The sequence below is a fragment of the Budorcas taxicolor genome, chromosome 2 (assembly GCF_023091745.1).
Source record: "Budorcas taxicolor isolate Tak-1 chromosome 2, Takin1.1, whole genome shotgun sequence".
NCBI lineage: Eukaryota > Metazoa > Chordata > Mammalia > Artiodactyla > Bovidae > Budorcas > Budorcas taxicolor.
In genome coordinates, this window is record NC_068911.1 from 26,215,649 (window position 1) to 26,242,404 (window position 26,756).

Below are 26,756 nucleotides of genomic sequence, written 5' to 3' on the forward strand. Positions count from 1 at the left end.
CTAGCCCACTGTTCTTTTTTGTAAATAAAGTTTTACTGGAACCCAGTCAGGCTCATTCCTAAGATTCAGAGTTGTGGCCTGCAAAGCCACTACTATCTGGCTCTTTACAAAAAAAAATTAAGTTGCAGCTATGTAGGATGAATAAGTCTAGAAATCAAAGGTACAGCATGATGGTTATATTTAACAACACAGTACTGAATGCTGGAAATTTGCAAAGTGTAGATTTCAGGTGCACTCAGCACACACAAAAGGAGATGATATGTTCATTAGTTTGCCATATCATTTCACTATATATATATATATATATATATATATCACATCATCATGTTGTACTCCTTAAATATATTATTCTTAAAAGAATTCTTCATTCTTCTTAAAAAATAGAATTTTTAAGAAAGTTTGTTTGCCCCTGTCTAGAGCAAAGTAACGTGAATGTACATATGACTCCCCGGGGATCTAGTCAAAACGCAGGTTCCAATTCAGCAGGTCAGGGCTGGGGCCTGAGATTATGCACTTTTAATGAGCTCCCAGGAGATGCCACCGCTGCGCGTCCATGAACCACATGCTGGGCTGAGCATGTCACAAATACTTGTCGTGTTTCCTTCCATGAGCAGGGTCATGATCCCATTTACCAAAATCTCCAGCCACCACATATTATCAACACGGATCATTTAGGAGGTTTACTTGCCAAATGAAAGGACCCTCCACTTTTCAAAAGCATTCCCAGTGGCCTGTGTCTGATGACCCTCCTTGTCCACCTGGTCCATTCACACAGAGGGTGTTTGACACGACAGCAGGGGCCCTGAAGGACAGTCAGTGCACCAGATGATGGAGAGTGGGGAGAAAGCATCCCAACTCTCTTCCCTGTTTATGTTTTTGTATCAACTTTTAAAATAAGTCAATTTCAGAGAGGGCTGTTTTATAACAGGGTATATTAGTACAGTAAGTTGTATGTACATATCACATATAATAAACATGTCATTTCTAAATGAATAAATGTGCATGCTCCAGGGCACACCCCCACAAAGCTTGGAGACAGGAGTAGACAAGAGTTCTGCTGTGGCTGAAAACGGGCCTGGGCTGTGCTCCTAGCGTGAGTCAGGCCTTGGCAGGCTTTCAGCCCTGCGTGGGCTGGCAAAGCACGCTATGTGGGCACGAGTTAAGTTATTCCTCGCAGGCACAGCCGGGTGTTGCAGAGAGAAAGTGAGTGATTGGGACACGTTTGTGCCCCGTGAATGCCAGCCACACAAAGTGTCAGGGCACCTGGCTGAGCATTTCAGGAGAGAAAGGGGGGAGTGTTCAAAGAAGGCCAGGTAAAGACCTGCACAAGATCAATGACAATCACAGCAAAATTTGCTGTCATGCGTTCAACACCTGCTATTTGCCAGCTTCTATGCTGAGTATTTCAGACAAATGATTACATTTAAACTTGGTGAGCTAGGCACTGTTACTGGGGGCTTCCCTGGTGGCTCAGACAGTCAAGATTATCTGCCTGCAGTGCAGGAGGCCTGGGTTCGATCTCTGGGTCGGGAAGATCCCCTGGAGAAGAAAATGGCAACCCACTCCAGTATTTTTGCCTGGAAAATCCCATGGACAGAGGAGCCTGGTGGGCTGCAGCCCATGGGGTCATGAAGAGTCAGACACGACTGAGCAACTTCACTTTCACTTTTCACTTTCATACGTTGGAGAAGGAAATGGCAACCCCCTCCAGTATTCTTGCCTGGAGAATCCCAGGGACAGAGGAGCCTGGTGGGCTGCTGTCTGTGGGGTCGCACAGAGTCAGACACAACTAAAGCGACTTCCGCAAAATTGTTCCCGTGAGCAAATGAGGCTTAAGTATTGTCAGAGCTTCAGATTCTCAACAAAGTCCATAAATTTGGACTTACACTTAAAATCTCCTGATTGTATACCCCGACAACAAATTTTTAGAAATTTTAAAACACCACACCTGTGTGTGTGCTAAGTCGATTCCGTCGTGTCCCGCCCTTTGCGACCCCGTGGACTATAGCCTGCCAGGCTCCTCTGTCCATGGGATTCTCCAGACAAGAATACTGGAGAAGGTTGCCATGCCCTCCTCCAGGGGATCTTCCTTCCCGACCCAGGGATCAAACCTCGTCTCTTATGTCTCCTGCATTGGCAGGCAGGTTCTTTACCACTAGCGCTGCCCACGCAGCACGGACCCAACTAATCACATCCAGGGGTGAGTTGCCCCAGGAGACCTCAGCTCTAGATGCTAGCTTATGTTTTCACTTTGTCCGAGGGCACCAAGATGCTTTGTCTCCTGTGCCAGGCTGGGATGTGCATGTTGCTATTGTCCCATCTTACAGTCCCAAGGGATGCAAACCCAGGCCCAAGGTCACTCGTGGCTTGGAAGCAGGACTGTGCTTCCTCTTAGGTCTCCGAAGCGGGCCGGCCAGGGGCAGCCTTCGGGCTGTCACTCTGAGCTGACCTCAGTGTGCAGGAAGGAGGGAGGTGGGAGAAGGAGGGGAGGGGAGAGGGCGGAGACTGGGGTCTCTCTACCCAGTCCTACTGAGTTCTGAGCAGGAGAGCCATCGGACCCGGCAGGGCCTCTTTCCCCTGCTCAAGCTGGGAGGTGGCTTTCTTGGGGCCCAGGATGCAGAAGTGGGGGCTGTGGACCGTGTCCGTCCTGACCCTTCTCTCCGCGCAAGCCTTTCCACAGACGGACATCAACATCAGCCCAGGTGAGTACTGGGGCCAGGGCCGGGAGCAGGTGCACAGGAGGACATCTGCAAATACTTTAGTTGTCACTGAGGCCTCACTGACTAGGCTGCAGGCCTGCCTGACCCAAGGAATGTTGGGGGGCCAAGCCGAGCTTCCTGACAGCCCCCATCCAGCTCCTCTCCCTCCAGCTGATGGACACTGTCCTAGGGCCAGACCCAAAGAGACCTGGTGATAAAGCCCAGCATTGCATCTTGAAAGCTCTGTGACCTAGCACAAGTTTCTTGACTTCTCTGAGCCTTGGTTGCCTTTAGAAAACAGTGGTCACAATGGCCCCCTCTGGGACTACTATGCAAGGAAGATGAGATAATGTGAGGAAAGTGCCTGGCACTATAAGATCTGAAAATGATGTTTTTGTTAGGGATTTGGCATCTGAGCTACCCACCCTCACCTTGGCTGTGATAGCTGTTCCCAGGGAGCTTTCAGACTTGCTGCTGTGCCATAGCGTTGGGCACACAGGAGGACATGGGGGTCCCTCTAGTGACCTCCCTGGCGCCTGGCCTAATGACACTCAGCTCTGCAAATTTTTTGGATCTCCTGGGATTGGGACCCATCAGACACAGGCATGTGGCCTCCCAGTATCCCACTTGAAGGACACTGGGCTTCAACTCAATAGGGAGGTCGGGGTGCTGACTCTGGGGTAGGAAGAATCCTGAGTCCTTTAATCCCTTCAAGGCAGAGGATCTTGCCTGTCACCTCTACCAGGAGGGTGCTTTCCAAACATTGTTTTAAAACTATTAATAATACCAATAACAACAACTGATGCTGTGTAGCCCTCACTATATACCAGGCACTGTTTTAAGCACTTTTTATATATGGAATTGTTTAATCCTCACAATAACTCTGTGGCATAGATACTATTTCTGTCTCTATTAAAATGGAACTAATACTGTAATGAAACATCCGTAAGATCCCCATAAGACCATGTTATTGAGCTGTTACAGTATTGGGGTGAATCTAAATAGAAGGGTGATAGGATTAATAGATGTCCAGGTAAACTTGAATTTTAGGTAAACAATAAATCATTTTTTAATGTGTCTCAAATATTGCATGGGACACACGTTATGCTAAAAATTACTTGTTTATCTGAAATTCAAATTTTTCTGGACATTTTTTAATCTAGCAACCCTAGTGATGGGGGATGTAAAGGGTGGTCAGTTCATTTGGGCAAGCATCGGGGGCTCTGGTCTGCCATAAACTTCCTGAGTGTTTGTATTAGTCAGCTCAGGCTGCCATAACAAAACACCACAGACTGGGTGGCTTCAACTATAAGAAGCATTCTGGAAGCTTCATGTCCAAGATCAAGATGCCACCTGATCTGTTACATCGAGAGGGCCTCCTTCCTGGCTTGCAAGTGGCCACATGGTAGAGAGAGAGAGAGTGCTCTGGTCTCTCTTCCTCTTCTTGTAAGGCCACTAATCCCATCATGGGGACCCCATGACTCCATCTAACCTTCATCGTCTTCCAAAGGCTCCACCTGCAAACACCATCACACTGGGGGTTGGGGCTTTGCAATGGGAATTTGGGAGGGCACGCAGACATTCAGCCCATAATGGTGTCTTTGCATCCTTGTTCTTGTGCCTCAGTTTTCTCATCTGAGCAATGGGTGAACAGGAGAGAAATTGGACAGAATATCTTCAAAGGATACTTGTGTGTTCCAAGATCTTGCCTTTCTGCCCAGCAGTAAGTGCAAAGGCCTGAGGCTGAGTTTGAGAGTGGGAGCAACTAGGGAAGTCCTCCTCCTCTCTCACTAGTTTGCGCCCGTGGGACCTTTCTCAGAGCTTAGAGTTTTCTCCTCTGGAAAGTGGGGATAATAATGGTTTTAGAGAATCTTCAAGGAGATCATGCAAGTGAAGAGCTTAGCACATAGTAAGCATTTAAAAAACAGCTTTTACCTTACTACTTCTGCCACTGTGGTTGTTGATGTTATGATAGAATTGGCCAGAAGACATAGTTTTCTGCTGTGACAGAAATGCCTTCAAAAAGGCACTTCTGACCTCTAGCCCCATGCCTCAGTCCCACTATACTGATAGGGAGACTGAGATCCCTGCCAACCCAGCAACTTTGGAGACCTCAGAGTCAGAGTTGGAAGGACAGGTCCCAGAAGTCCACTCAGCCTGATCCTTCCACATCATTACAGTTGTACACACTGAGGCCTATGGAAGCCAAATAATCTGGCCAAGGTCATCATCTGTCCAGCCCAGCGGAAAGCCCAGTTCAAGCCTGAGTGGACAAACCCACTAGAGCAAAGTGATTTCGGAAGGAATGTGTGAGCTAAGTGTTTGCGTTTTTAAGTGTGAGTGTGTGTGTTGATGTGGGACTGGGGAGTGCTTAGCTGGGGTCTTGGTGAGCCTGTGCAGACCATGAAGGTGGGCGCACAGCCAAAACCTGTCCTTACTGAGAGTGGGCCTGGTTCGTCATCTTCTCCTGCACCCCTAGCCTTTAGGTGTAAAATTCCCCCTTAATCCCACTGCTCTGGATCTTTCATGAACATGCAAATATATTCAAATTGTACAACTCAGCCACACCCCTAGATTTGCTTTGGAAACAAACCTTTAGACCAGCAGTCCCCAATCTTTTTGGCACCAGGGACTGGTTTCCTGGAAGACAGTTTTCCCATGGACTAGGGGTGAGGCAGTGTTGGGGAGGGGTAGGATGGTTCTCATAAGGGGCACGCAAACCTAGATCCTTCACAGACAGAGTTCCCACTAGGGTTTGAGCTTCTGTAAGGATCTAATGTTGCCGCTGATCTGACCGGAGGTGGAGCTCAAGTGGTGCGAGTGATGGGAAGCGGCTGTAAATACAGATGAAGCTTTGCTCACTCACCCACCGCTCACCTACTGCAGTGCAGCCTGGTTCCTAACAAGCCACAGGCTGGTTCTGGTCCATGCCCTAGGGGTTGGGGACCCATGCTTCCTGCTTTAGACAATTCTGAGAGACTTGGGAGGATTTAGCCAGACTAGATCCTTTTCCTAAAACCTTTCTCAGAACCTGGCTTTGATCACCTTGTTTATGTGGATTCACAAATATTAAGTGCTTAAAAGAGGGCCTGGCACCTGGTAAAGTCTACCAAAACATTTGCTATTATGATTCTTCAAGCATAACCATCAAAAAGCTTCCTTTCCTTGGCTCGTGAGCCAAGAACTTTTCACAGCAAAGGAAATTCTAACAAAGTGTTTCGATGCTCAGAGCCTCTTTCTACAGGGCTTCAGGGTTGGGGAGGGAGAATCAGTTACGTTCCGTAGCCTCTTCCTCTCCCCTCCAAAAAGCTGGCACTGTGGAATGGTGTTTGGATGTGTGAGTGTGTGTGTGTTGATGTGGGACTAGAGAGCGCTCAGCTGGGGTCTTGGTGAGAGTGCAGACCATGAAGGTGGGCACACGGCCAAAACCCATCCTTATTGACAGTGGGCCTGGTTCGTCTTCTTCTCCTGCACCAGGAATATTCCCAGCTCCAGGAATATTTCAGGGCTGAGGCTGTTTCTGCTGTAATAATATCTCATGTTTACTAGAATGCCTACTATGAGTCAGGCACTGGCTTACCTGTGAAGTAGGCACTATCATCATGCCCATTTTACAGAGAAGAAAACTGAGGCACAAAGAGTTGAATTTCTAACTAGAGTAATCTAACTCCAGAGTCTAAGCTCTGAGGCTGGCACACAGAGGCTTGGGCAACAGAGAGTCCCTGCTTCCCAGAGTACATCCCTCTGCACCCTCTAGTCTGGATCATAGAGTTGGATCCTAGAGTGCCCCCCTCGCCCCGACCTGGACACTCTAGCCTATTCCCTGCCCCCACTATATGGTCCCAGAGCCCTCTGCACTCTTCTAGAATGTCCCTTAGCCTGTAAGGACTCATGGCCAGGTGTGCCATGTGTTCCTCCCTCCAGACTGTGACTTGAGGGCACAGACCTCAAGCCAAATAAGCACCCAGGAAACATTGAATTATTTGCTTGATCATGATGCTCTTAGTTATCTCAGGCTTCTATCACAAAATATTGGGCTGGCCAAAAAGTTCATTCATGTTTTTCCATAAGACATTTTGGAAAAACCCAAAGGAACCTAGTACCATAGACTGGGAGGCTTAACGCCCTGGAATTTATTTCTCACAGCTCTAAAGCCTGGGAACTCCAAAACTGGGGTGTTGACCAATTCAGTTCCTGGTGAGAGCTCTTTCCCTGTCTTGCAAATGGCCACAGAGAGGAGAGCTCTGTCTCTTCTCTTCTCATAAGGGCACTAACCCCATCATGGGGGTCCACCCTTATGACATCTTATGACCCTAATTTCTTCCTGGAGGCCCCCATCTCCAAATACCATCACATTAGGGGGTAGGATTTCAATATATGAACCTGAGGGTGGGGCGCAAACATTCAGTCCATTACACTGTTAAATTTGGTGTTTAATATGTTTGTCTTACAAATGAGAAAACAAGACAAAAAAAGATATTTTCTGGAGGCACTGGAATGCTTCAGACCTGAGTTTCATCCTGACACTGCCACTTTTTAGCAGTGGGAACTTAACCTCTTTGAGCCTCAGTTTCTGCATCTGTAAAGGGGGAATGATACAGATACGCACCCCCAGTTTGAGCCTCAGTTTCTGCATCTGTAAAGGGGGGATGATGCAGATACCCACCCCCAGTTTGCGCCTCAGTTTCTGCAACTGTAAAGGGGGGATGATACAGATACCCACCCCCAGTTTGGTCTCCACAGGTATACTTAGGATGCAATGAATGGTCACCGTTATAAGCAAAATAAAAAACCACCCAGTGCTGTCTCCTCTGTATCATATGGCCACAAGAGCAGCCCTGGAGAAGGGAAAGCAATGCTCAGGCATGAGAGGCCTGGGGCCAGTAGTTCTGCACACCACAGCCAGGACTCAGTGGAAAGGCCCCCTGAGGGTGGGGTGTATGGACCAGGGAGGCACTGAAAGTGACTGAGCTCTCCCAAGGGCCACCTTCCCAGACACTGGGAGACACTTCTGAACCCCTGGGACACCTGGGGCCCAGTAGTGATGTGGGGGGGGGGGGGCAAATGTAGCCCCCAGAGCCCCCATCTCTCCCGGCTGGCTCCCAAGGCTGATCTGGGTAGCAGGCAGCAGGGTAGTGCGTTTGTGGGAGGCTGGATTGGGGCCAGGGGAGTGAACAGCAAGATCGTGTGGGAAGGTGACAATTTATTCTTTTAAAAAAGAGAGATTAAAAAAAATGAGCCCCAAACTCTGCTGGCGTGTCCTCTTTCCTTAACAAGCTCAAAGCTTCCAAAAGCTTTGACTCCCACCCCAGCTGGGAGACCTTGGGGGCCTTCGGTGCTGCTAATTGAGGTAAAATACCATGTAGTTTGGCCTCTTGGTTTCCAGGGCAACAAGCTTCTTTGTGCATCCCGCCCCCATATCCCACCCCTCCTCTGCATCACCTCCAGCTTCATCCCTCTCTCAAATTCCCAGCCAGGCTGAACCATTCGCAGTTCTCCAAATGCTCCCTTCTCTCTCACACCTCTGGGCCTTTGCACATGCTCTGCCCTCCACTTGGAACACTCTTCTGCTGACTCTTCCTCGTCCTTCAGGTCCCAGTAGGGGTCTCACATCACCCCCTCCAGGAAGCTCTCTGGGTTTCTGAATCTGGGTTATGTACCACTTTCAGGTGATCCTGTATCCTGTATAACGGGTGTTATACACCCTGCATTTTCCCCGTCCGGGAAGGGGACTCACTCTGGTGTCATTGTAATCATCAGTGGGGGTGGGGATGGCCCTCAGTTCAACTCGGGAGAGAAAAGGGACAAACAAATGACAAATTTCTGAAATAATCTGGAGCTGCTCCCTCAAGTTTTTGCCTGCATGACACAAAGCCATATTACCTGTGTATTAATGACATTTTATTTCTGTGCTTATTTTTCTTAATGTCAGTCTCCATAGAATGTAAGATCCATGAGGCCAGAGGCGGGGAATACCTACCTTACAAGATGTGTGAAGGCTAAATGAATTGCCATGTACAGAACACCTGGCACATTGCATGGCTCGGGTGGAAGCTCAGTAGGGTGGGCCCTGGCCATTATGTTGCCATTACTCTCTGTCAAGCTGTAAAGCTATAGACATCTCTTCACAAAAGAGACACAGCTTAGCCAAGGCTACTTTGAGCTCCAGGTTGATGAAAGTCCTCTGAAACCCTTCTAATGCTTGTTTCTAAAATCCCAGAGGTAAAAGAGGTGGGGGGTGGGGGATGCCAGGCAGGGTGGAGTTCATTACCATCCCAGTGCAGGCAAGCGGCTCCTTTGCCTCCCAGGCCCTCCCAATTAAAGGCCTTTGCCTGCCCAGGTGGAAAGGGGATTAATTGAGCAGTGACCTGTCACAGCCCCATTTTCTGGTAGGTTTCACCCCAGGCATTCATAACCACCACTTGCTCAGTGGAGAAAATCAAAGGGACCAGGAGTGGGGAGGAGGGCGGGAAGGTGGGGGCTGAGGCTCTCCATTGCTAACGAGCTCCCTGGTGAAGCTGGTACCGCTTCTCACAGCAGCCATTGTGCTAAACAGTATGGAAAACCAGGGTCAGTCAATGCCCTCAGTGCTCAGCTGGAAAAGTCCAGGCACGCCATCCTAGAGTCAAGATAGACCAGTTTGGCGGCATCAGGACACATGGGTGGTGCCCACACCCTTCTCACCACTGTCCCCCCACCCCTCAAAGGGACAGTTGACCCAAAGGAGCAGTGTTTGATTCCCTGGCATGCATTTAGTCATTCAAAACTAGTTACCTCCTATGTGCCAGGCACCAGGGAGAGGGATGATCACAGAAGACCTTGAGCAGGGGGAGGCCAGACTGAACAAGAGTTCCTGGGGACATGTGGACGGCGGGTGCAGGGGCTCTAGGGGCTCTCAGAGAGGCTCCTACCTCATCTTCCCTAAAGAAGCCACTGCACAGCCAAGACTCAAGGAAGAAGCTCAGATCAGCTGAAGACAGGCCAAGGCAAGTGTCTGCAGAGCTGAACACACAAGAGCTGAAGCAAATCTGGAGCATGTTGTGAGCGATGGCATAAGCTGCAGGGGCAGGAGGGAGCGCTGTTCCCAAAGGCGACGGGCACTCCTGGAGGGCGTCTGTGAGGACCAGCTCAGGGTTTTGGAAGGATCTCTCTGGGTCTGCAAGGTGAGATGAGGCAGAAAGAACAGCCAAGAGACAATTGAGGAGGTTTCTGTGAGAGACTATGGGGGGAAGGAAGAATGTGGAAGGGAGCGACACCGACAGAGAGAAGGAGGGAAGGAGAAGGAGGGAGGAAGACAGGAAAGAAGGAAGGAAGAAAGAAAAAGAAGGAGAGAGAGAAAGGAATTGGAGAGGCACTGGGAGGTGGAACAAAAAGACTTAAAAACTGATTGGATACGAGGAGAGGGAAAGAGAAGAGGTAAAGATGATTTGGGGGAAATATCCAACAATGCCAGACAGTTCTGGCCAGTTCCAGCCAATTCTTGTCAGTTTTGTCTAATCAAAAGTGTGTGTGTATATAGGACTTGCCTGGGAGTCCAGTGGTTAAGACTCCTTGCTTCCACTGAGGAGGCAAGGGTTCATTGCCTGGTCAGGAACTAAGATCCCACATGCCACACAGTGAGGCCAAAAATAATAGGGGGGAGACTCTGTGTGTGTGTGTGTGTGTGTGTGTGTGTGTGTGTGTGTGTATACACATCACTGGGCAAGTTTCTAGAGAAAGAAAGGAACAATTGCTTTAATCAAGACAGTGATAGTATTTGATATCAAAGATAGTTGATATCAAATAAAACACAAAGGTAGAGTGAATATATGGGGTTTCTTAGGCTGGATCTGGGAACAGGTAAAGAAAAAACCGGTGAAATCTGAATAAAACGCGTAGTTTAGTGAAGAGTGCATGCGTGCTAGGTTGCTTCAGTCGCATCTTACTCTTTGTCACCCCACGGACTGTAGCCTGCCAGGTTCCTCTGTCCATGGAATTCTCCGGGCAAGAGTACTGGAGCGGGTTGCCAGTGCCCTCCTCCAGGGGACCCGCTCCACCCAGGGATCGAACCCTAGTCTCATGTCTCCTGCATTAGCAGCCAGGTTCTTTACCACTAGCACCAGCTGGGAAGCCCCGAAGAGTATGTACCTACACAAATTTCTTAGTTGTGACAAACGTACCATGGAAATGTTAAGATAGTAACATTAGGAGAAACTGAATGACGTATATTCAAGGACTCTGTATACCATTTTTGCAACTTATCTGTAAAGGTAAATTTATTCCAAATTAAAAGTTGTGGTGTTTTTTTGTTTTTTAATGAAAAGAAAAGAGAGGACAACGAGGGTGGAAACTTCCAGATCAGACCTTATGGTCAACTGGAGAGCAGAAAATGGCTCCACTATAGACATCTAGAAATGCGGATAAACTTTACAAACATCCACTGAAAAGTAAGCTGGGCTTCCAGGAAAGTGTTTGGGGCACCCAGGGGCAGGAAACAAAAAAAAAAGAAACCAAAGCAGTGGGCACATGAGCAGCAGCGCTGTGCGTGCGGAGTCGGCCTCCCTAATACTGAGGCTAGGGTTTTACATCCACCCGGGGCGCGGGGGATGACAGCTGAGCCATTTGAAGCAGAACATTGAGAGCGGGATCCCCTCATAGAGCAGAGAGAAGGTAAAAACTTTCACCTTCGGGGGAAGATTACACCGGATTCGAGGAGCGGGGAATCCTCCCGCCGTGGGAGAGATGACAAAGAGTTTGTCACCTCTTTCAGACTCGGGATGAAAAGCAAGGCTTGTCCTCTGCCCCATCCTTCCGTGAAGTCTGTACAGTTAAATTTAACCACAGTGTTCCAGCCCCGGGGCTTTTAAGCCACGGGTTTGTGACAGTTTTACATTTTAACTGTAAAATAAGAGAAAGAACCCAAACTCTACTTCTAATCAGTTTTCTGATGCGTTTTTGTTGGAGAAACTACAGATGGGCTGAGGAGTGTGGACATTTGCTGTGATGTTTTATGTTGTGGCTCCGTGAGGTTATTTTACATTTTGGAATTCAGCTTTCCATCTAGGGCAGGAATTCTGTTGACATTTTGTTGTTGGTTTTGGGTTTTTTTAATGTTTGTTTATTTATTTGACTGCCCCAGCTCTTAGTTGCAGCATGCAAGGTCTTTGCTCTTGCTTGCGTCATGCAGGATATTTAGTTGTGGCAAGTGGGGACTGAACCCAGGCTCCCTGTATTGGGAGTGTGGAGTCTTAGCCCCTTAGGGGGACCACCAGGAAGTCCCCCTATTGACATTTCACGTGTGAAAATGCTTTGTTGTGGGGGCTGTCCTGGGCATTGTAGAATGTTTAGCAGCATTTCTGGCCTCTACCCATTGGATGCCAATAGGCCCACCACCAAGAATGTCTCTAGGCATTGCTTCCTGTCCCCTGGGAATCGAAATCACCCCTGGTTGAGAACCAGTGCTCCAGGAGATCAAATAAGGGTTGGGGGTTGGGGGCTGGGATGTGCCACTTTCAGATTTAGACTGGGGACAGTCCTGGGCAAACTGGGATGGTTATATCCTTTACTTCCATCTCTAGTATGAATACTTAGTATGTAAAGTAATTGTAGGATGGGTGAGAGTGGGGAAAGTCATTTAGCATCAGCAAATATCGTCTTGGGCCAGTTGTTCCAGCCAACTCCTGCACAGACATGGCCAAGTGCTCACCAATGTGTGTCCATGGTTGTAAGTGATGGGTGAATAGTAGATGGAAATGACTTGCTGCTTCTCATTCATGCAAAGGGGGAAATGCTCCAAAAGGAGACCCTTGGGAGTGATTCAGCTGCCTCTCTCTGTGAGGAAGGCACTGGCAAAGTCCCCACAGGGAGCTCAGCAACACCCAGCCTCACAAGGGGTCCTTCAGCCCTCTCAGCATCGAGGCAATATCCCCCTAGACCAGTGCTCTCGACTGAGAAAGGAGACTGAGGTCCAGAGAGGAGCAGGGAAGGGCCAGGGGTACTGAGCCCACTAAATGCATAACGCCCTTTGCATATAAGGGAGGGTTAAGAGAGCAGATTTTGGATCAGCTGACCCCAGTTTGGATACTGGTACTCTGAAAGACAATTGGCCAGGACTGGCGGGGAGGGGTGGGACAAGCCAGGATTGACCAGTACAGCAGCCTAGGATGAGGGGAGGGCTGGTTCTGGTCAAACAGAAAAGCCCAGTGGCTTTCATCGGGGACAGATAGCCCCCAGCTGGAAGCTGCCTGCCTACATGTGTGTGTGTTAGTTGCTCAGTCGTGTCCACCTCTTTGCGACCCCATGGATTATAGCCCATCAGGTTCTTCCATCCATGGGATTTTCCAGGCAAGAATACTGGAGTGGGTTGCCATTTCCTTCTCAAGGGGATCTTCCTGACCCAGGGATTGAACCTGGGTCTCCCGAATTGCAGGCATACTCTTTACTGTCTGAGCCACCAGGGAAACTCAGCTCTGTTGATTAAAGCAACTGTCCCTTTCCTTCCCGGAAAAATTCATAGAGTTGTATGTGTACATTCACTGTGCCTGTACTCATTAGCTTCAGTCGTGTCCAACTCTCTGTGACCCCACGGACTGTAGCCCACCAGGCTCCTCTGTCCCTGGGATTTCCCAGGCAAGACTACTAGATTGGCTTGCCATTTCCTTCTCGGGGGGATCTTCCCCACCCAGGGATCGAACCTGCATCTCCTACATTGGCAGGCGGGTTCTTTACCCCTGAGCCACCAGGGAAGCCCCAGCCAGTCTTTGGCACATCATAAATGCTCAGTAAATGGGGTCCACTACCTCCTTATTCATGAGCCCAGCCAGCTAACAGAGTGGTTTTGAAGGCAAAGATCCACACCCCGGGCACCACAAGAGGTGCCAGCCTGACCGCTGAGAAGGAAAGGAAGGTGCCAGCATTATATGGCATTGAGACGCACAGCTGAGGCTGGGACCCAGGCTTCTGGGCTCCAGTCTAACAATTTCACCACTGCCTGGTACCTGCTCTTACAGATGAACCACACATCCAAGTTCCAGGCAGATTCTCAGCATGCCTGTCTCCCCGGCTTGGTCGTCTTCAATCGTGGTTTTCCAAACGACACCAAGAGGCCCCCAGAGGGGCTGAGAGTTTGGAGAACTTTACTGTCCCCTTTCAGAATTAAGAACACATCCTGAACCCCAGTAGTCATGGGCTAAAGATACAAATAGTCTTGGCTGTCTTTGTCATTAAACGTGTAGGGAAATATCCGCTTTTGCCAGAGAGTCCAGAATTTTAGATTGAAATAAGATATCATTTTTTTGCCTATAAAATTTGCAAAGATTGCCGTTAAAGTGGTAACAGTGCTGGCAAGGGCACGATGAGATGGGCATTCTCAGACATCACCGTGGGAGTAGAAATTGCTTTCAGGAGGCAATTTAGCAAATTATATCAAAGCCTTAAAAATCTCTCCCCAGAAAATCAGAAATGCTGCAAAAGCTTTGTAGACAAGGCTGTTCATCTCAGCACTTTTTCTAATTGTTTCTTTTAAAAAGAGGAAACAATATAATTAGACCAAAATAGGGAATGATTAAATAAACTTGGGGGGGTGGGGTGGACACTCAGGGGAGTATTCAAGAGCTGTTTGAAACAATCTTTACAAAAATTTATAATGATATGAGGGGAAGTGCTTATACTCTAATTTTTAGAAATCAGAATACCGATGGGGGTTTATGGACAATATAATCACAATTGCATTTTGAAAAATCACTGCCTTCAACATGACAAGAAGAAAAACACTCCAAGGCAGTAACGTTTTCCAAGGATTCTATAACGAATACATATTACCTTTACTATTTTGTAAATTTTAGGCATGTGTTAATCATACTGGGATCACTTTTTACTTTTATACTTTAAAAGATGTCATAAGCCATAGCATCAGTGTTCACACGGCCAGCCTTCTTCCCAGTCCGTTTTCTCTCTGTCCCCAGCCATGCCAGAGCTGCCCCAGGCTTCCCTGTGCCCACTGTTCTGGATGGAGTTCAAAGGCCACTGCTACAGATTTTTCCCTCTCAATAAGACCTGGGCTGAGGCTGACTTCTACTGCTCAGAGTTCTCCATTGGCAGGAAGTCTGCCAAACTGGCCTCCATCCACAGGTGAGTGGACTCCTCTGTCCTTTGTAGCCCAGTCAAGCACCCCCTTGGAAAGGGATGTAGAGAATGGTGTCTTCCATTGGTATTTCTCTTTGGTAATTTCAGCTGTTATTGTCACTGAAACTGGCCTTGGCAGTAGAGGACAAAGCATTTAGCAAGGGTTGCAAACAGCAGGCTGGAAGGTCCGTTTTTATAAGTGCCAAACTTATGCCATGCCTTTTCCAGTATCACAGGGGGGTTGAACCAATGAAACAATCCATATAATGTACATGTTAATAGCATAACATAAAGCGTAATAACTGACAATTATTTCCTAAGAGTTGGGCTTTCCAGGTGGCACTAGTGGTAAAGCATCTGCCTGCCAAAGCAGGAGACACAAGAGATGCAGGTTTGATCCCTGGGTTGAGAAGATCCCCTGGCACCAGACTCCAGCATTCTTGCCTGGAGAATCCCATGGACAGAGGAGCCTGGCAGGCTACAGTCCATGGGGTTGCAAAGAGTCAGACGCAACTGAAGTGACTTAGCATGCATGCTAAGCATCAAGTTCTTGCAAACCATATTAGGTTGGTACCCTCATGTCACAGATAGGAACCTAAGGCTCCAAGAAGGTATCTTGCTATGAAGTGGTGGAGCCAGGATTTGAACCTGAGCAGCTGGGTTCCATAGCCCACCCACCAAGCCTCCTTCGACATTCCTCCATGCCTCCCAAGCCCCAGCCACACTGACCATCTTGACATTCTCCAGTGTGGTCTAGCCCATTTACTCCTGCATATCTGCATATTCTGTTTCCCCCACTGGGAACTCCCATCCTGTCTTCTCCAGGTAGACTCCTCCTTAACCTTCCAGACTCAGCTCTGCCATCTCTGCACTGAAGTCACTCCAGACTTGGTAGCAACTGACCGCACACATCCACTTCCCCAGGAGCACTTTCTTCATCACTTTAGTGACTTCTTTTCACATATGATTTCCTTGCTGATTTGTGGGTTCTTTGAAGCCAGATGCGATGCGTTCCATTGCCACTAAGCTACAAATTTACAGTCTTGCCTGATTTTCCAAGAATCTCCGAGCCTTGAAGTTAGAACCCTGGTTGGTTGTTTATGCTTCAGAGTTGCCAAGTTTGGTTACAAACGGGGAAGGGGTCCTCAATCTTAGTTAAAAACAAACAAACAAACAAACAAACTCTTGAATCCTCACATTGATTCATCTACCAGTGTATCCTCTGTATCCTTGGTGGTGCTGAAGACTAGAGTGAGGCAATCAACATCTGACCGCTACAAATGTTTAACATGGAGTCTCATACATTCGCAAGTGATGGACTCTTGAGTATTTAAAGACGCAGTAGTTTTTCTAGAGATTCACACCAGCAGGAAGCCAGCTCTACCTGTAACTGGAGGGCAGTTCAGTCCTATGAGAGCTGGAGCCGCAGAAACCAGGCAGCCCCTGCCAGCACCTCCCCAGGCAGAGAGAGAACGAATCACCCTGGCTTCTCTCTCCCTCCCAGCCTCCATCAGTGCCTCCCCTTGCATGGAGGGCAGCTGACGTGGAAGCCTGAGCAAGGCAGTCTTCAGAGTCAAATCCCCTGTGATACAGAGCTCAGTGCAGCCTATGACTGGCACGTATAAGGATGGATAAAATAAGTTCCCCCAAATTCCCGGCCTATAGAGGAAAATTAAATATATGTAATAAAGAGGAAATTTAAAGGTGATTCCACATGATTTCCCTTTGGTGGTCCACAGGAAGGACAGCCCAGCCTGCCCCATGGAGCCCTTGGCTTAATAGGTACTGGGAAGGATTCCAGGTAGATTCGGGGGTTTTCCAACAGCCCCTGACTCAAATTCTGTTCTTTTCTGCCTCAACTTGCCTCCTTTCTCTCTTCTGAATTCCTGACATCCCTCTTTTTTTTTCTCTTATATAAATGTTCCTCAAATTTTATGCTAGCATCTCCTATCTTATACAGGTAGTTTTCCACTCTGGCATATGATACTTTGCTGAAAACGTGTAGAAAAGTTGAATTTGCACAACACATGCATCTGTTATAAACCAAGTTCAGTTCCCATAAAGCTAGACAATATTATAAAATCTCTAATTACATCTTGTCTCTGAGACACAATCCAATTCTCTAATTCTGGCATTTTTTTCATGCTTTGTAATTTTGTTGTTTTCCTTCATAATTAAATGCACAATCAACTTATGTTCATGGAGCATCTAATTAAAGTTTAAGTTTCTCATCCTTTCAGCTTACCTAATAATTTCCATCTTTGCTTCAAGTGACAGTTGAACTGAATTAAGTTAATTTGATTTTCGCTCCTTATTACTTACAGTAGCACCTCGGGCATTTCTATCTCCCAGTTATTTTGACCACATATGGGGAAAACACAATAAAATATTGAAATAGTTTTCCAAGCAGGTGCCATTGAACAAAAGTGGCTCTCAGTTCAGTCGCTCAGTCGTGTCCGACTCTTTGTGACCCCCATGAACCACGGCATGCCAGGCCTCCTGTCCATCACCAACTCCTGGAGTTTACCCAAACTCATGTCCATTGAGTCAGTGATGCCATCCAACCATCTCACCCTCTGTCGTCCCCTTCTCCTCCTGCCTTCAATCTTTCCCAACATCAGGGTCTTTTCAAATGAGTCAGCACTTCGCAAAATATTGGAAAAAATATTGGCCAAAATATTGGAGTTTCAAGTTCAACATCAGTCCTTCCAGTGAACACCCAGGACTGATTTCCTTTAGGATGGACTGGTTGGATCTCCTTGCAGTCCAAGGGACTCTCAAGAGTCTTCTCCAACACCACAGTTCAAAACCATCAATTCTTTGGTGCTCAGCTTTCCTTATAATCCAACCCTCACATCCATACATGACTACTGGAAAACCATAGCCTTGACTAGACGGACCTTTGTTGACAAAGTAATGTCTCTGCTTTTTAATATGCTGTCTAGGTTGGTCATAACTGTCCTTCCAAGCAGTAAGCATCTTTTAATTTGATGGCTGCAATCACCATCTGCAGTGATTTTGGAGCCCCCCAAAATAAAGTCAGCCACTGTTTCCACTGTTTCCCCATCTATTTGCCATGAAGTGATGGGACTGGATGCTGTGATCTTAGTTTTCTGAATGTTGAGCTCTAAGACAACTTTTTCACTCTCCTCTTTCACTTTCATCAAGGGGCTCTTTAGTTCTTCTTCACTTTCTGCCATAAGGGTGGTGTCATCTGCATATCTGAGGTTATTGATATTTCTCCTGGCAATCTTGACTCCAGCTTGTGCTTCCTCAAGCCCAGCGTTAGATCCATCCATCCAGCCCAGGTGGATGTAGTGCCATTTTAATGGCAGGGCAGCCACTCCCCTAGATGACCACTCACCACACATGTTCAGCAGTTAATCTAGGACACTATGAATTGTGCATGAGAGGGGCACATGGGAATGCCTGTGCTTCACTGGATAGGACCAACAGCAAAGACACATTGGACTGAAGAATACTTTGTCCTCCCCCCCAAATCATACCACTCTAATGTTAGACAAAACACATGGTCTTGGAACATCAACACTGAGCAGAGACTGGTGGTGGTGTGAGATAGGATGCCATATAGAAATAAGGTGTTAGATTGGTCCATGTGGTCCTTGCAGCCCATTTGTAGAGAAGAGACCTTGAGAAATGGCTTCCCAGGTGGCACTAGTGGTAAAGAACCTGCCTGCCAATGCAAGAGACATAAGAGGCACAGGTTCGATCCCTGCTTTGGGAAGATCCCCTGGAGGAAGGCATGGCAACCCACTCCAGTATTCTTGCCTGGAGAATCCTATGGACTGAAGAGCCTGGCAGGCTATAGTCCACAATGTCACAAAGAGTCAGACAGGACTGAAGTGACTTAGCATGCACACACAACCTCAAGAAGGAGAAAACTAAGCCAACCAGCCCACCCTGGGGAGCATGGAAACTTTCTGCTACAGGTGTTCAAGGATTATATAGAGGGTTCTCACAGAATGTTTCCTGGAAGAACTAGTCCTGAATCAGGATCTTGAAGCTTTGGGAAGCTTAGGGGATGGGAACAGCAGATGTTATAAAGGAAGAAATTAAGAGGGCTTTAGAGTTAGGCAGCCACAGGCTAGTCCCCGCTCCACCACTTCCTGCCTGGTGATCTTACCCAAGTCACATAAATTCTCTGAGTCAGAATCCTTAGCTGGGAAACATCAATAGTTACACTGAGCTTTTAAGACTGAGGATTTTAGAGGAGATAATGGATCTGAAGTTCTTACACAAGTTCTCAGGTAACACAATGCTGCATAGTGAGAGTTGTTAATTATTTTTATTAATTGTAATCATGGGCTATCCTGGTGGCTCAGAAGGTAAAGCTTCTACCCACAATGCGGGAGACCCGGGTTCGATCCCTGGGTCAGGAAGATCCCCTGGAGAAGGACATGGCAACCCCACTCCAGTATTCCTGCCTGGAGAATCCCATAGACGGAGGAGCCTGGTGGGGTATATATATAGTCCATGGGGTCGCAGAGAGTCGGACACGACTGAGTGACTTCACTTTCACTTAATCATGGGTGTCTCAAGAGGTCAGCACTTACTTAGTGTGCCCACATCAGATCTTCTTTCAGAGGGCAAGTAAGCCTTGCCCCACCCAGCATCTTTCCTCTCCACTGCTTCTAATATCTATCTTGGCCCATTTAGGCTGCTGTTACAAAAATAGCACAGACTGGATCACTGATAAACAACAGAAATGTGTTTCTCACAGTTCTGGAGCCCAAGATCAGAGCGCCTTGTGCTGTCAAGTTCTGGTGAGGGCTCACTCCCCAGTTTGCAGCTGGTCATCTTCACGCTGCATCCTCATGAGGCAGAAGGAGCAAGGACGCTCTCTAGGGCCTCTTTTATAAGGGCACTAATCCCATTCATGAGGGCTTCACCCTCATGAACTACTCACCTCCCAAGGGCCCCACCTCTTAATACAGTGACATCAGGAGTTAGCATCTCAATATATGAATTTGGGGGAGGGGCACATTCAATTTATAACAATTTTGATTAGCAGCTCCTAGTATGAGACTGCCTAGAACACTGTGTAAGAAAGATTCTGAGAACCAGAATTCTGAGTGCTTCTGGGATGGATTAGTAATGTCTTCCACAAACACATAATTAAGGAGAGTTATTACATGTGCTTAGGGCTTCCTTTATAGCTCAGCAGTAAAGAGTCTGCCTGCAATGCAGGAGACCTGGGTTCAATTCCTGGGTCAGGAAGATCCCCTGGAGTAGGAAATGGCAACCCACTCCAGTATTCTTGCCTGGAGAATCCCATGGACAGAGGAGCCTGGCGGGCTGCAGTCTATGGGGTTGCAAGAGTCAGACATGACTAAGCACACACAGCACAGCACAGCATTATGTGTGCTTGGACTTGCTACCAACACCTTAAGCAAAATGAAATTGATGGGCAGGTGTTCTAGACAAGGTGGCAGCCTATAGAGAGTGGTCACTTAGAAGAAGCCATCAGGAGCAGATGTAATCTGTTGCAACATAAAGGATACCTCAGCATAATCCTGTTTTGAAAGGAGTTATGGATTAAGTGTTCTTTTAGGCAGCAGACTACTTCCAGGGTCCTCCACCAATTTCTTTTGTTAGGTAAATTACTTTATAAGCTCTTTGAAATAGGAGGTGAGAATCGCACCAATGCTTTCTGCTGTGTTTTAAATGTTTTGGTCCCCACAAGATTCATATGTTGAAATTCTAATGCCCCATGTGATGGTGTTAGGAAGTGGGGCCTTTGGGAGATGCTTAAGCTCTGAGGATGATGCCCTCATGAATAGGATTAGTGCCTTTATAAAAGAAGCTCCACAGAGCTCCCCTGCTGCCATGAGAGGGCACAGCAAGAAGTATGCACCCAGAGGTGCACTCACCTGGCCATGCTGGCACCCTGTTCTTGCATTTCCCAGCCTCCAGAACTGCGAGAAATAAATTCCTATAGTTCATAAACCACCCAGACTGTGGTATTTTGTTGTAGCAGCCTGAATGGCCTAAGACACCTGTTGAAGAGGGTGGATAGTTAATTGCAGGATTTGGTTTTGCTGAGTCGATTATGCAAGTTCAAGCCTCTAGCTGAATTTTCCAGCAAACCCAACGATTTTGAAGATGTTCTGTGAGAAAAAAAATTAGGAGAGAGGAGGCTATGTAAGGACTGGCACTGTAGGGGGCGGGGGCTTTTGAGAAAGAGCAGAACATCCAGTGGAGATTTTTGTTATTTGGTATGTGCAATACAATGTCAATGCCCTTTTTTTGTCTCTTCAATATAATCCACCTTATTTGCTAGTGTTTTTGAGATAGACTTAAATTTATAGGATGAATAACAGTGCTGAGTCCTGCTTTGCACTGGCATGGAAAAAATGCAGAAATGCCCCTGACAGGACAGCCCATGTGGGTGCCCTAGTTAGAAAAAGGAGAAAGCCAGATTGCATCACATCCTCTATTTACTTTGATCCAGTCGGACACGACTGAGAGACTTCACTTTCCCTTTTCACTTTCATGCATTGGAGAAGGAAATGGCAACCCACTCCAGTGTTCTTGCCTGGAGAATCCCAGGGACTGGGGAGCCTGGTGGGCTACCGTCTATGGGGTCGCACGGAGTCAGACACGACTGAAGCGCTTAGCAGCAGCAGCAGCAGCAGCAAGAGGGTTAACAAAGGCTGCTGTCGATTTGTAACTCAATCCTGCGCCAAGAGGAAACGAGTAACATGTACCTGGGTTTCTTACCTTTGCAGCTGGGAGGAGAATGTCTTTGTGTATGACCTTGTGAACAGCTGCGTTCCTGGGATCCCAGCTGACATCTGGACAGGGCTTCACGATCACAGGCAGGTGAGGAAGTGCTGGCCATCAGGCCCTCTTGGAAGCTCCAGCCAAGATTCCACTTTGATTTAACCAGCTTTTCACGTGGAACCTACATGAAATGTGCCGGGTCCCTGCCACATGCCCTGCATACAGAGAAATCAGACACCAAGACACCCCAGTTAGAATACGATAAACGTTGTGAAAGAGAGGAGAATGGAAACATATCAGATGGGCAGTGATGGGCTCCGTTTAGGTTTGGATTCTCAAAAAAACAGACACAAAAACTTGATTAGATGGGTAAGAGGCTTTTGAGGGAAAATATCTGCAAAGGAGAAAAAGAAGACAGGTATGTGGCAGGAGGGAAGACTTTCAGCCCATGACGAGCCCTGTGAAAGGAGATGGGGGAGGGTGGGATGGGGAGAGCCTCAGATTGCAGAACACTCTGGAAAGTCTTGGCTAAGCCAATGGGATGTCCCCTGGCAGAGGATGCCCGTTCCAGGACTCCCACTTGGGCAGGAGTGGGCCAGCACTAATACCTGTGATCAGGAAGGAAGCATGTTCTCCCTGTGAATGCAGTGCTGGGTCCAAGGAGCTGTCACTCAGCCATGCTCCCTCAACAGATCTTCCTGAAGGAGCTCTGAGCAGGGCACGTCTACAGCTGCTGCAGCCTCCCTGAGGAAGAAACATTTAAGCTAATGTCTAGTGGACAAATAGGAGTCAGTCAGAGGAAGAGCATTCCAGGCAGCTAGGCATGGGCAAAGGTCTTGAGGTGGGAGAGTCACAGCACACTCAAGGACACTGAAGACCAGTGTGTCTGGGAGGCAGTGGGGCAGGAGCAGGTGGAATGATGGTGGGAGAACAAGGCCAAAGAGGGCTGGCTTGGGCCAGATCGCATACCTGGCAATATCACAGCAGACGCCACCTGGAGATGTTGTCTGCTGACTTACCCCGGGCAGGCTGCATCCTGAGCCTCTCTCCCATATGTACACCTCCAACCCTGCCTCAGAGCACCGCAGGGAATAGGATTCCATTTCCAGTGCCTGTTCTACCATTTAGTTTATGGTAGCTGACTCTGGGGCCTTCCCAGGTGGCGCTAGTGGCAGAGAACCCACCTGCCAGTGCAGGAGATGTAAGGGACACGGGCTCAATCTCTGGATTGGGAAGATCCCCTGGAGGAGGGCATGGCCACCCACTCCATTATTATTGCCTGGAGAATCCCATGGACAGAGGAGCCTGGCAAGTTACAGTCCACAGTGTCACAGAGTCACACATGACTGAAGCAGCTTAGCACACACACACAGGTGACTTTGAGACAATTTTTTTTTTTTTTTAATATCTCTGGGCTTCAGTTTTCTCAGCTATAAAATGGAGTGATAATAACAGTGCCTGGTTGTACAAAGTAAATGGACCAATATATGTAAAGGATTTAGCCTGTGCTTTGCACAAGCTCTCTTGACACAAGAGCTCATTTAGGGTGGTTGAACTCGCTATCAGTGAACTGTTATCAGTGAACTGTTATCAGTGAAGCAGAAGTAACAGTAGTGGCCAGGCTCAGTAAAGATAGTTTAACAATCAGTAGAATTCACCTGGCAAGAACTTGTATAGAAGTTGTAACTTAAAAAAAGAACCAAAATGTCCCATTATAATAGTAATTTTAAAATTGGTTTATGAATACACTTAGAGTTAAGAAACTTGTATTACAAGACTTCAGAACAAGAATAACAAATGATACAGTAAAAGGACTTGCTTTTATATTTTTCTTTTCAGTCCTAGGCACCACATGCAAGGCACTAGTTAAGTCTCTTAGTGCTTTTAACCTCATTCAGTTCTCACAATAATTCTCTGAGGGAGATATTCAGTCCATTTTACAGGTGTGGAAACTGAGGCTCAGAGAAGTTAAGTAAGTTGTCTAGATTGCAGAGCTAGGAAGTGAGAGGAGCTGGAATCCCAGGCTCTAGTCTCTCTCCCAGAAGGTGCATGCAATTTCCATTATACAACGTGGCTTCCATAATCATTGATGTTTCAGTAGAGACCCTTCTAAAAACTTGAATAAATGGAGAAATGACTTTTGTTCCAGGGCATTGCAAGGAAGTCATTCTTTCCACAGTTAATTTGCACATTTATTGCAACACCAATCAGATTCCCAACAGGACTTTTCTTGTAATTGGTCAGAGTGGTTCCACAGCAGACAAGAAAAATACACGCTATTTGGACAGATAGAAAAAGATGAAGGATGATTTCCACTCACTGGTAGAAAAAAAATTTTTTAATGTAATAGTTAGGGTCTTGAGTACTGGAGTCAGATAGACCTGGGCTTAAATCCTGGCACTAATGCTTTATTAACTATGTGAATTTGGGTAGACTAATCTAAGTTCCAGTTTTTTCATCTATAAAATGGAGATGACAGTTTCTGCTTTGCAGGATGGTGAGGACAAAATGCCCACCTGGCATGATATATAATAAGCCCTCAACAAACAACAGCTAGTAATATTACCAGCCAGAGCTGGAACCAAACTCAGGCTTGGCTGCTCATTGCTCAAAAGACAGTGTTTAAGAGACAGGGTTGGTGGGATAAGAAAGATGCTGTATTCTGAAAACCTGGGGAGATGGCGGATGGGTCCCCCAAACTGTCTCCCAGTTGCTGGTTAGGAGGCAAAGGTTTTCAAGGGGAGTTTCAGGAGTGCACAGGCAGGGGGCTGCATGCAGGACAGCACAATCAGCTCCCACAGTCATCATGAAACTTGTCACACAGCGGTCAGATCAGCATCATCTTGATCCTTCAACTCCAGGATCAGTTTGCCCTTATTTCCTTGAAGCCAGTTCAGGGTACTGTGCCAGCCATAGATCCAGTACTGCCCAAGATGGAGAAGCTTGTCAGAGCTGCAGTCTGGTCCTCATGCCGTCAGCTTTTCCCCTCTTGTTGCAAAACAGCTCAGGTGTGTGCATTGGACACTGTCATCTCTATCTTCAGGGAGGAACTAAAGATTCTGTGATTCCAGTGTCCTAATCATTAACTGTTTGAACCTGCTCTTTTGTGACTCACGAGAGGCCTGGGAGACTACTGCTTTTCTACAAGCAAGAGGCAGGGGACATGAAGGGGCTTTTGTGCCCACAGGGTTTCACCATTACCAGTTATGGTGGTAATAATAGTATATCAGATAAAAGCGAGGGCTTCTGCACTGTTAGATATGAAGGCATTAGAAGTTACTCCAAGCTGGAGATGGCCTGAATGCCTGATCTTTCTCTCCTTGGCTTGCTTCCTTGCCCCTGGATGCGACCCCCCAGGAAGGGAAGTTTGAATGGACAGACGGCTCACCATATGACTACAGCTACTGGGATGGGAGCCAGCCGGATGACGGTGTCCATGCAGACCCAGAAGAGGAGGACTGCGTGCAGATATGGTACCGGCCCACCAGCGGTGGGTGCCCCTGAGACAGGGCTCTTGCAGGGCTGCTGGGAGGCACCAGGGATGGTCGAGGCACTGTGAGTTATTCAACACCTTGGAGAGTGGCCAGAGGTCCCTTGCGGGTGTTACGGACGTGGCCATTCTCTGTGGTGGATGCATTTTAAATAATAATTAATGGTGTGTTGTTGACATGCAAACTGTGATTTGGATGAGACAGAAGCATGAAAAGAAAGCAAGAAACTTGCATAGAGACCAAAGGATGGTGCTTTTATGTCAGCTCACCAGCGCACTAAATGTGGCTCGCGCTCGTGGACATTAGAACAAACGGAAGCCAGGAAGAGTGCGCAGGCGCAGTAGTGAAAAGCGTGCCCAGTCGGGCGGAAGTCCTGGCCATGTTGCGTTCTAACTCTGCGTCCTTGAGGCAATAGCTTATTCTCACTGAGATTCGCTTTCCTTGTCTATACAATGGATTTAATCATCGGTCCTACACATAGGGCTCTTCTGAGCACTGAAGGAAATACAGCTGATGTGCCTAGTGGCAAGAGCATGGACTCTGGAGTTGAATGTCCTTGGCTGAATTCCAGCTCCACCACTTATAAATTGGGTAGCCAACTTCTTGGTGCCTCAGATTCTTCATCCATAAAATGGGGCTGCTGCTGCTGCTGCTGCTAAGTCGCTTCAGTCGTATCCGACTCTGTGCGACCCCATATACAGCAGCCCACCAGGCTCCTCTGTCCCTGGGATTCTCCAGGCAAGAATACTGGAGTGGGTTGCCATTTCCTTCTCCAATGCATGAAAGTGAAAAGTGAAAGTGAAGTCGCTCAGCCGTGTCCGACTCTTAGCGACCCCATGGACTGCAGCCTACCAGGCTCCTCCATCCATGGGATTTTCCAGGCAGGAGTACTGGAGTGGGTTGCCATTAACTCACGGGGTTGATGGGAAGGAAAAAGAAGATAAGGGGCATAAAGTGACTACAGTGGTTTGCATGTGCTATCAGCAGTCATCACCATCATCATGAACATCATCACTGCTCATACCAATCTTGAGAAATAAAAATTATTAATATTTACACTTTACAGATTAAGAAACTGAGGCTCAGAGAAGTTAAGTGATTTGTTTGAGCTTTCATAGCAAGCAACTTATGGAGCTGGATTTCGATATCTATTCCAGATCCAAACACTGAACTGCTCCTTTTTCTTCTTCTGATTAGGGGAGGGAGGCATGGAACAGCAAATTGCTATTCTGGGAGCCGTCTGGGAGCCTGGGAGTCAGAGCTGGGTCAAGCCTCTGAGTGAGGCTTGTCCTGCCTGTCCACAATAGCAAGTCAACACTAGCCTTAGGAGAGAGTAAGGCTGGACAGCGGCCCCTTCAAGCATCAGCAAGAAAGGGATGCCAGTGTAGACACCAGGTGTATAGGAGAGGACTTTTACTTTGGTGGGATGGTGGGGATACTTTTACTGTGGTAGGTGTACCTTCACACAGAGTCTCTGCTTTTTCCCTCGCCACAGCTCTGAGGTCATGGAATGATAACACCTGCAGCCACAAGTTCCCTTTTGTCTGCAAGATCGCAGCTCTAACTTTTCACTGATCAATTCTCACCCTCACGGCGCGAGCCCAACTCCAGCATCAACTTGTAGCTGTACCTGATGTAAAGTCGACGCTCAATAAATGTCCAACACACAGTGGAGACAAATATCTCAGACAGATTTTCTACAAGCAAATCTTCAGATACA

The 26,756-nt window shown here is 47.5% G+C and overlaps 1 protein-coding gene across 1 annotated transcript; it reads left to right on the forward strand.

Annotated features, from left to right (window-relative positions):
• Positions 1 to 2,614: 2,614 nt before the first annotated feature.
• Positions 2,615 to 26,611, forward strand: CLEC19A (C-type lectin domain containing 19A). The gene is made up of 5 exons (XM_052652083.1): positions 2,615 to 2,702; positions 14,642 to 14,807; positions 21,551 to 21,644; positions 24,903 to 25,035; positions 26,532 to 26,611. The coding sequence occupies exons 1-5, from the start codon at positions 2,615 to 2,617 to the stop codon at positions 26,609 to 26,611; spliced, it is 561 nt and encodes a 186-aa protein (XP_052508043.1).
• Positions 26,612 to 26,756: the final 145 nt, after the last annotated feature.

Excerpts from the sequence above, each read along its gene's own strand:
- CLEC19A (XM_052652083.1), top strand. The coding sequence starts at position 2,615 with ATGCAGAAGTGGGGGCTGTGGACCGTGTCCGTCCTGACCCTTCTCTCC. Across the intron at positions 2,703-14,641 it reads GGACATCAACATCAGCCCAG|CCATGCCAGAGCTGCCCCAG; the intron begins GTGAGTACTGGG and ends CTCTGTCCCCAG. Across the intron at positions 25,036-26,531 it reads ATGGTACCGGCCCACCAGCG|CTCTGAGGTCATGGAATGAT; the intron begins GTGGGTGCCCCT and ends CCCTCGCCACAG.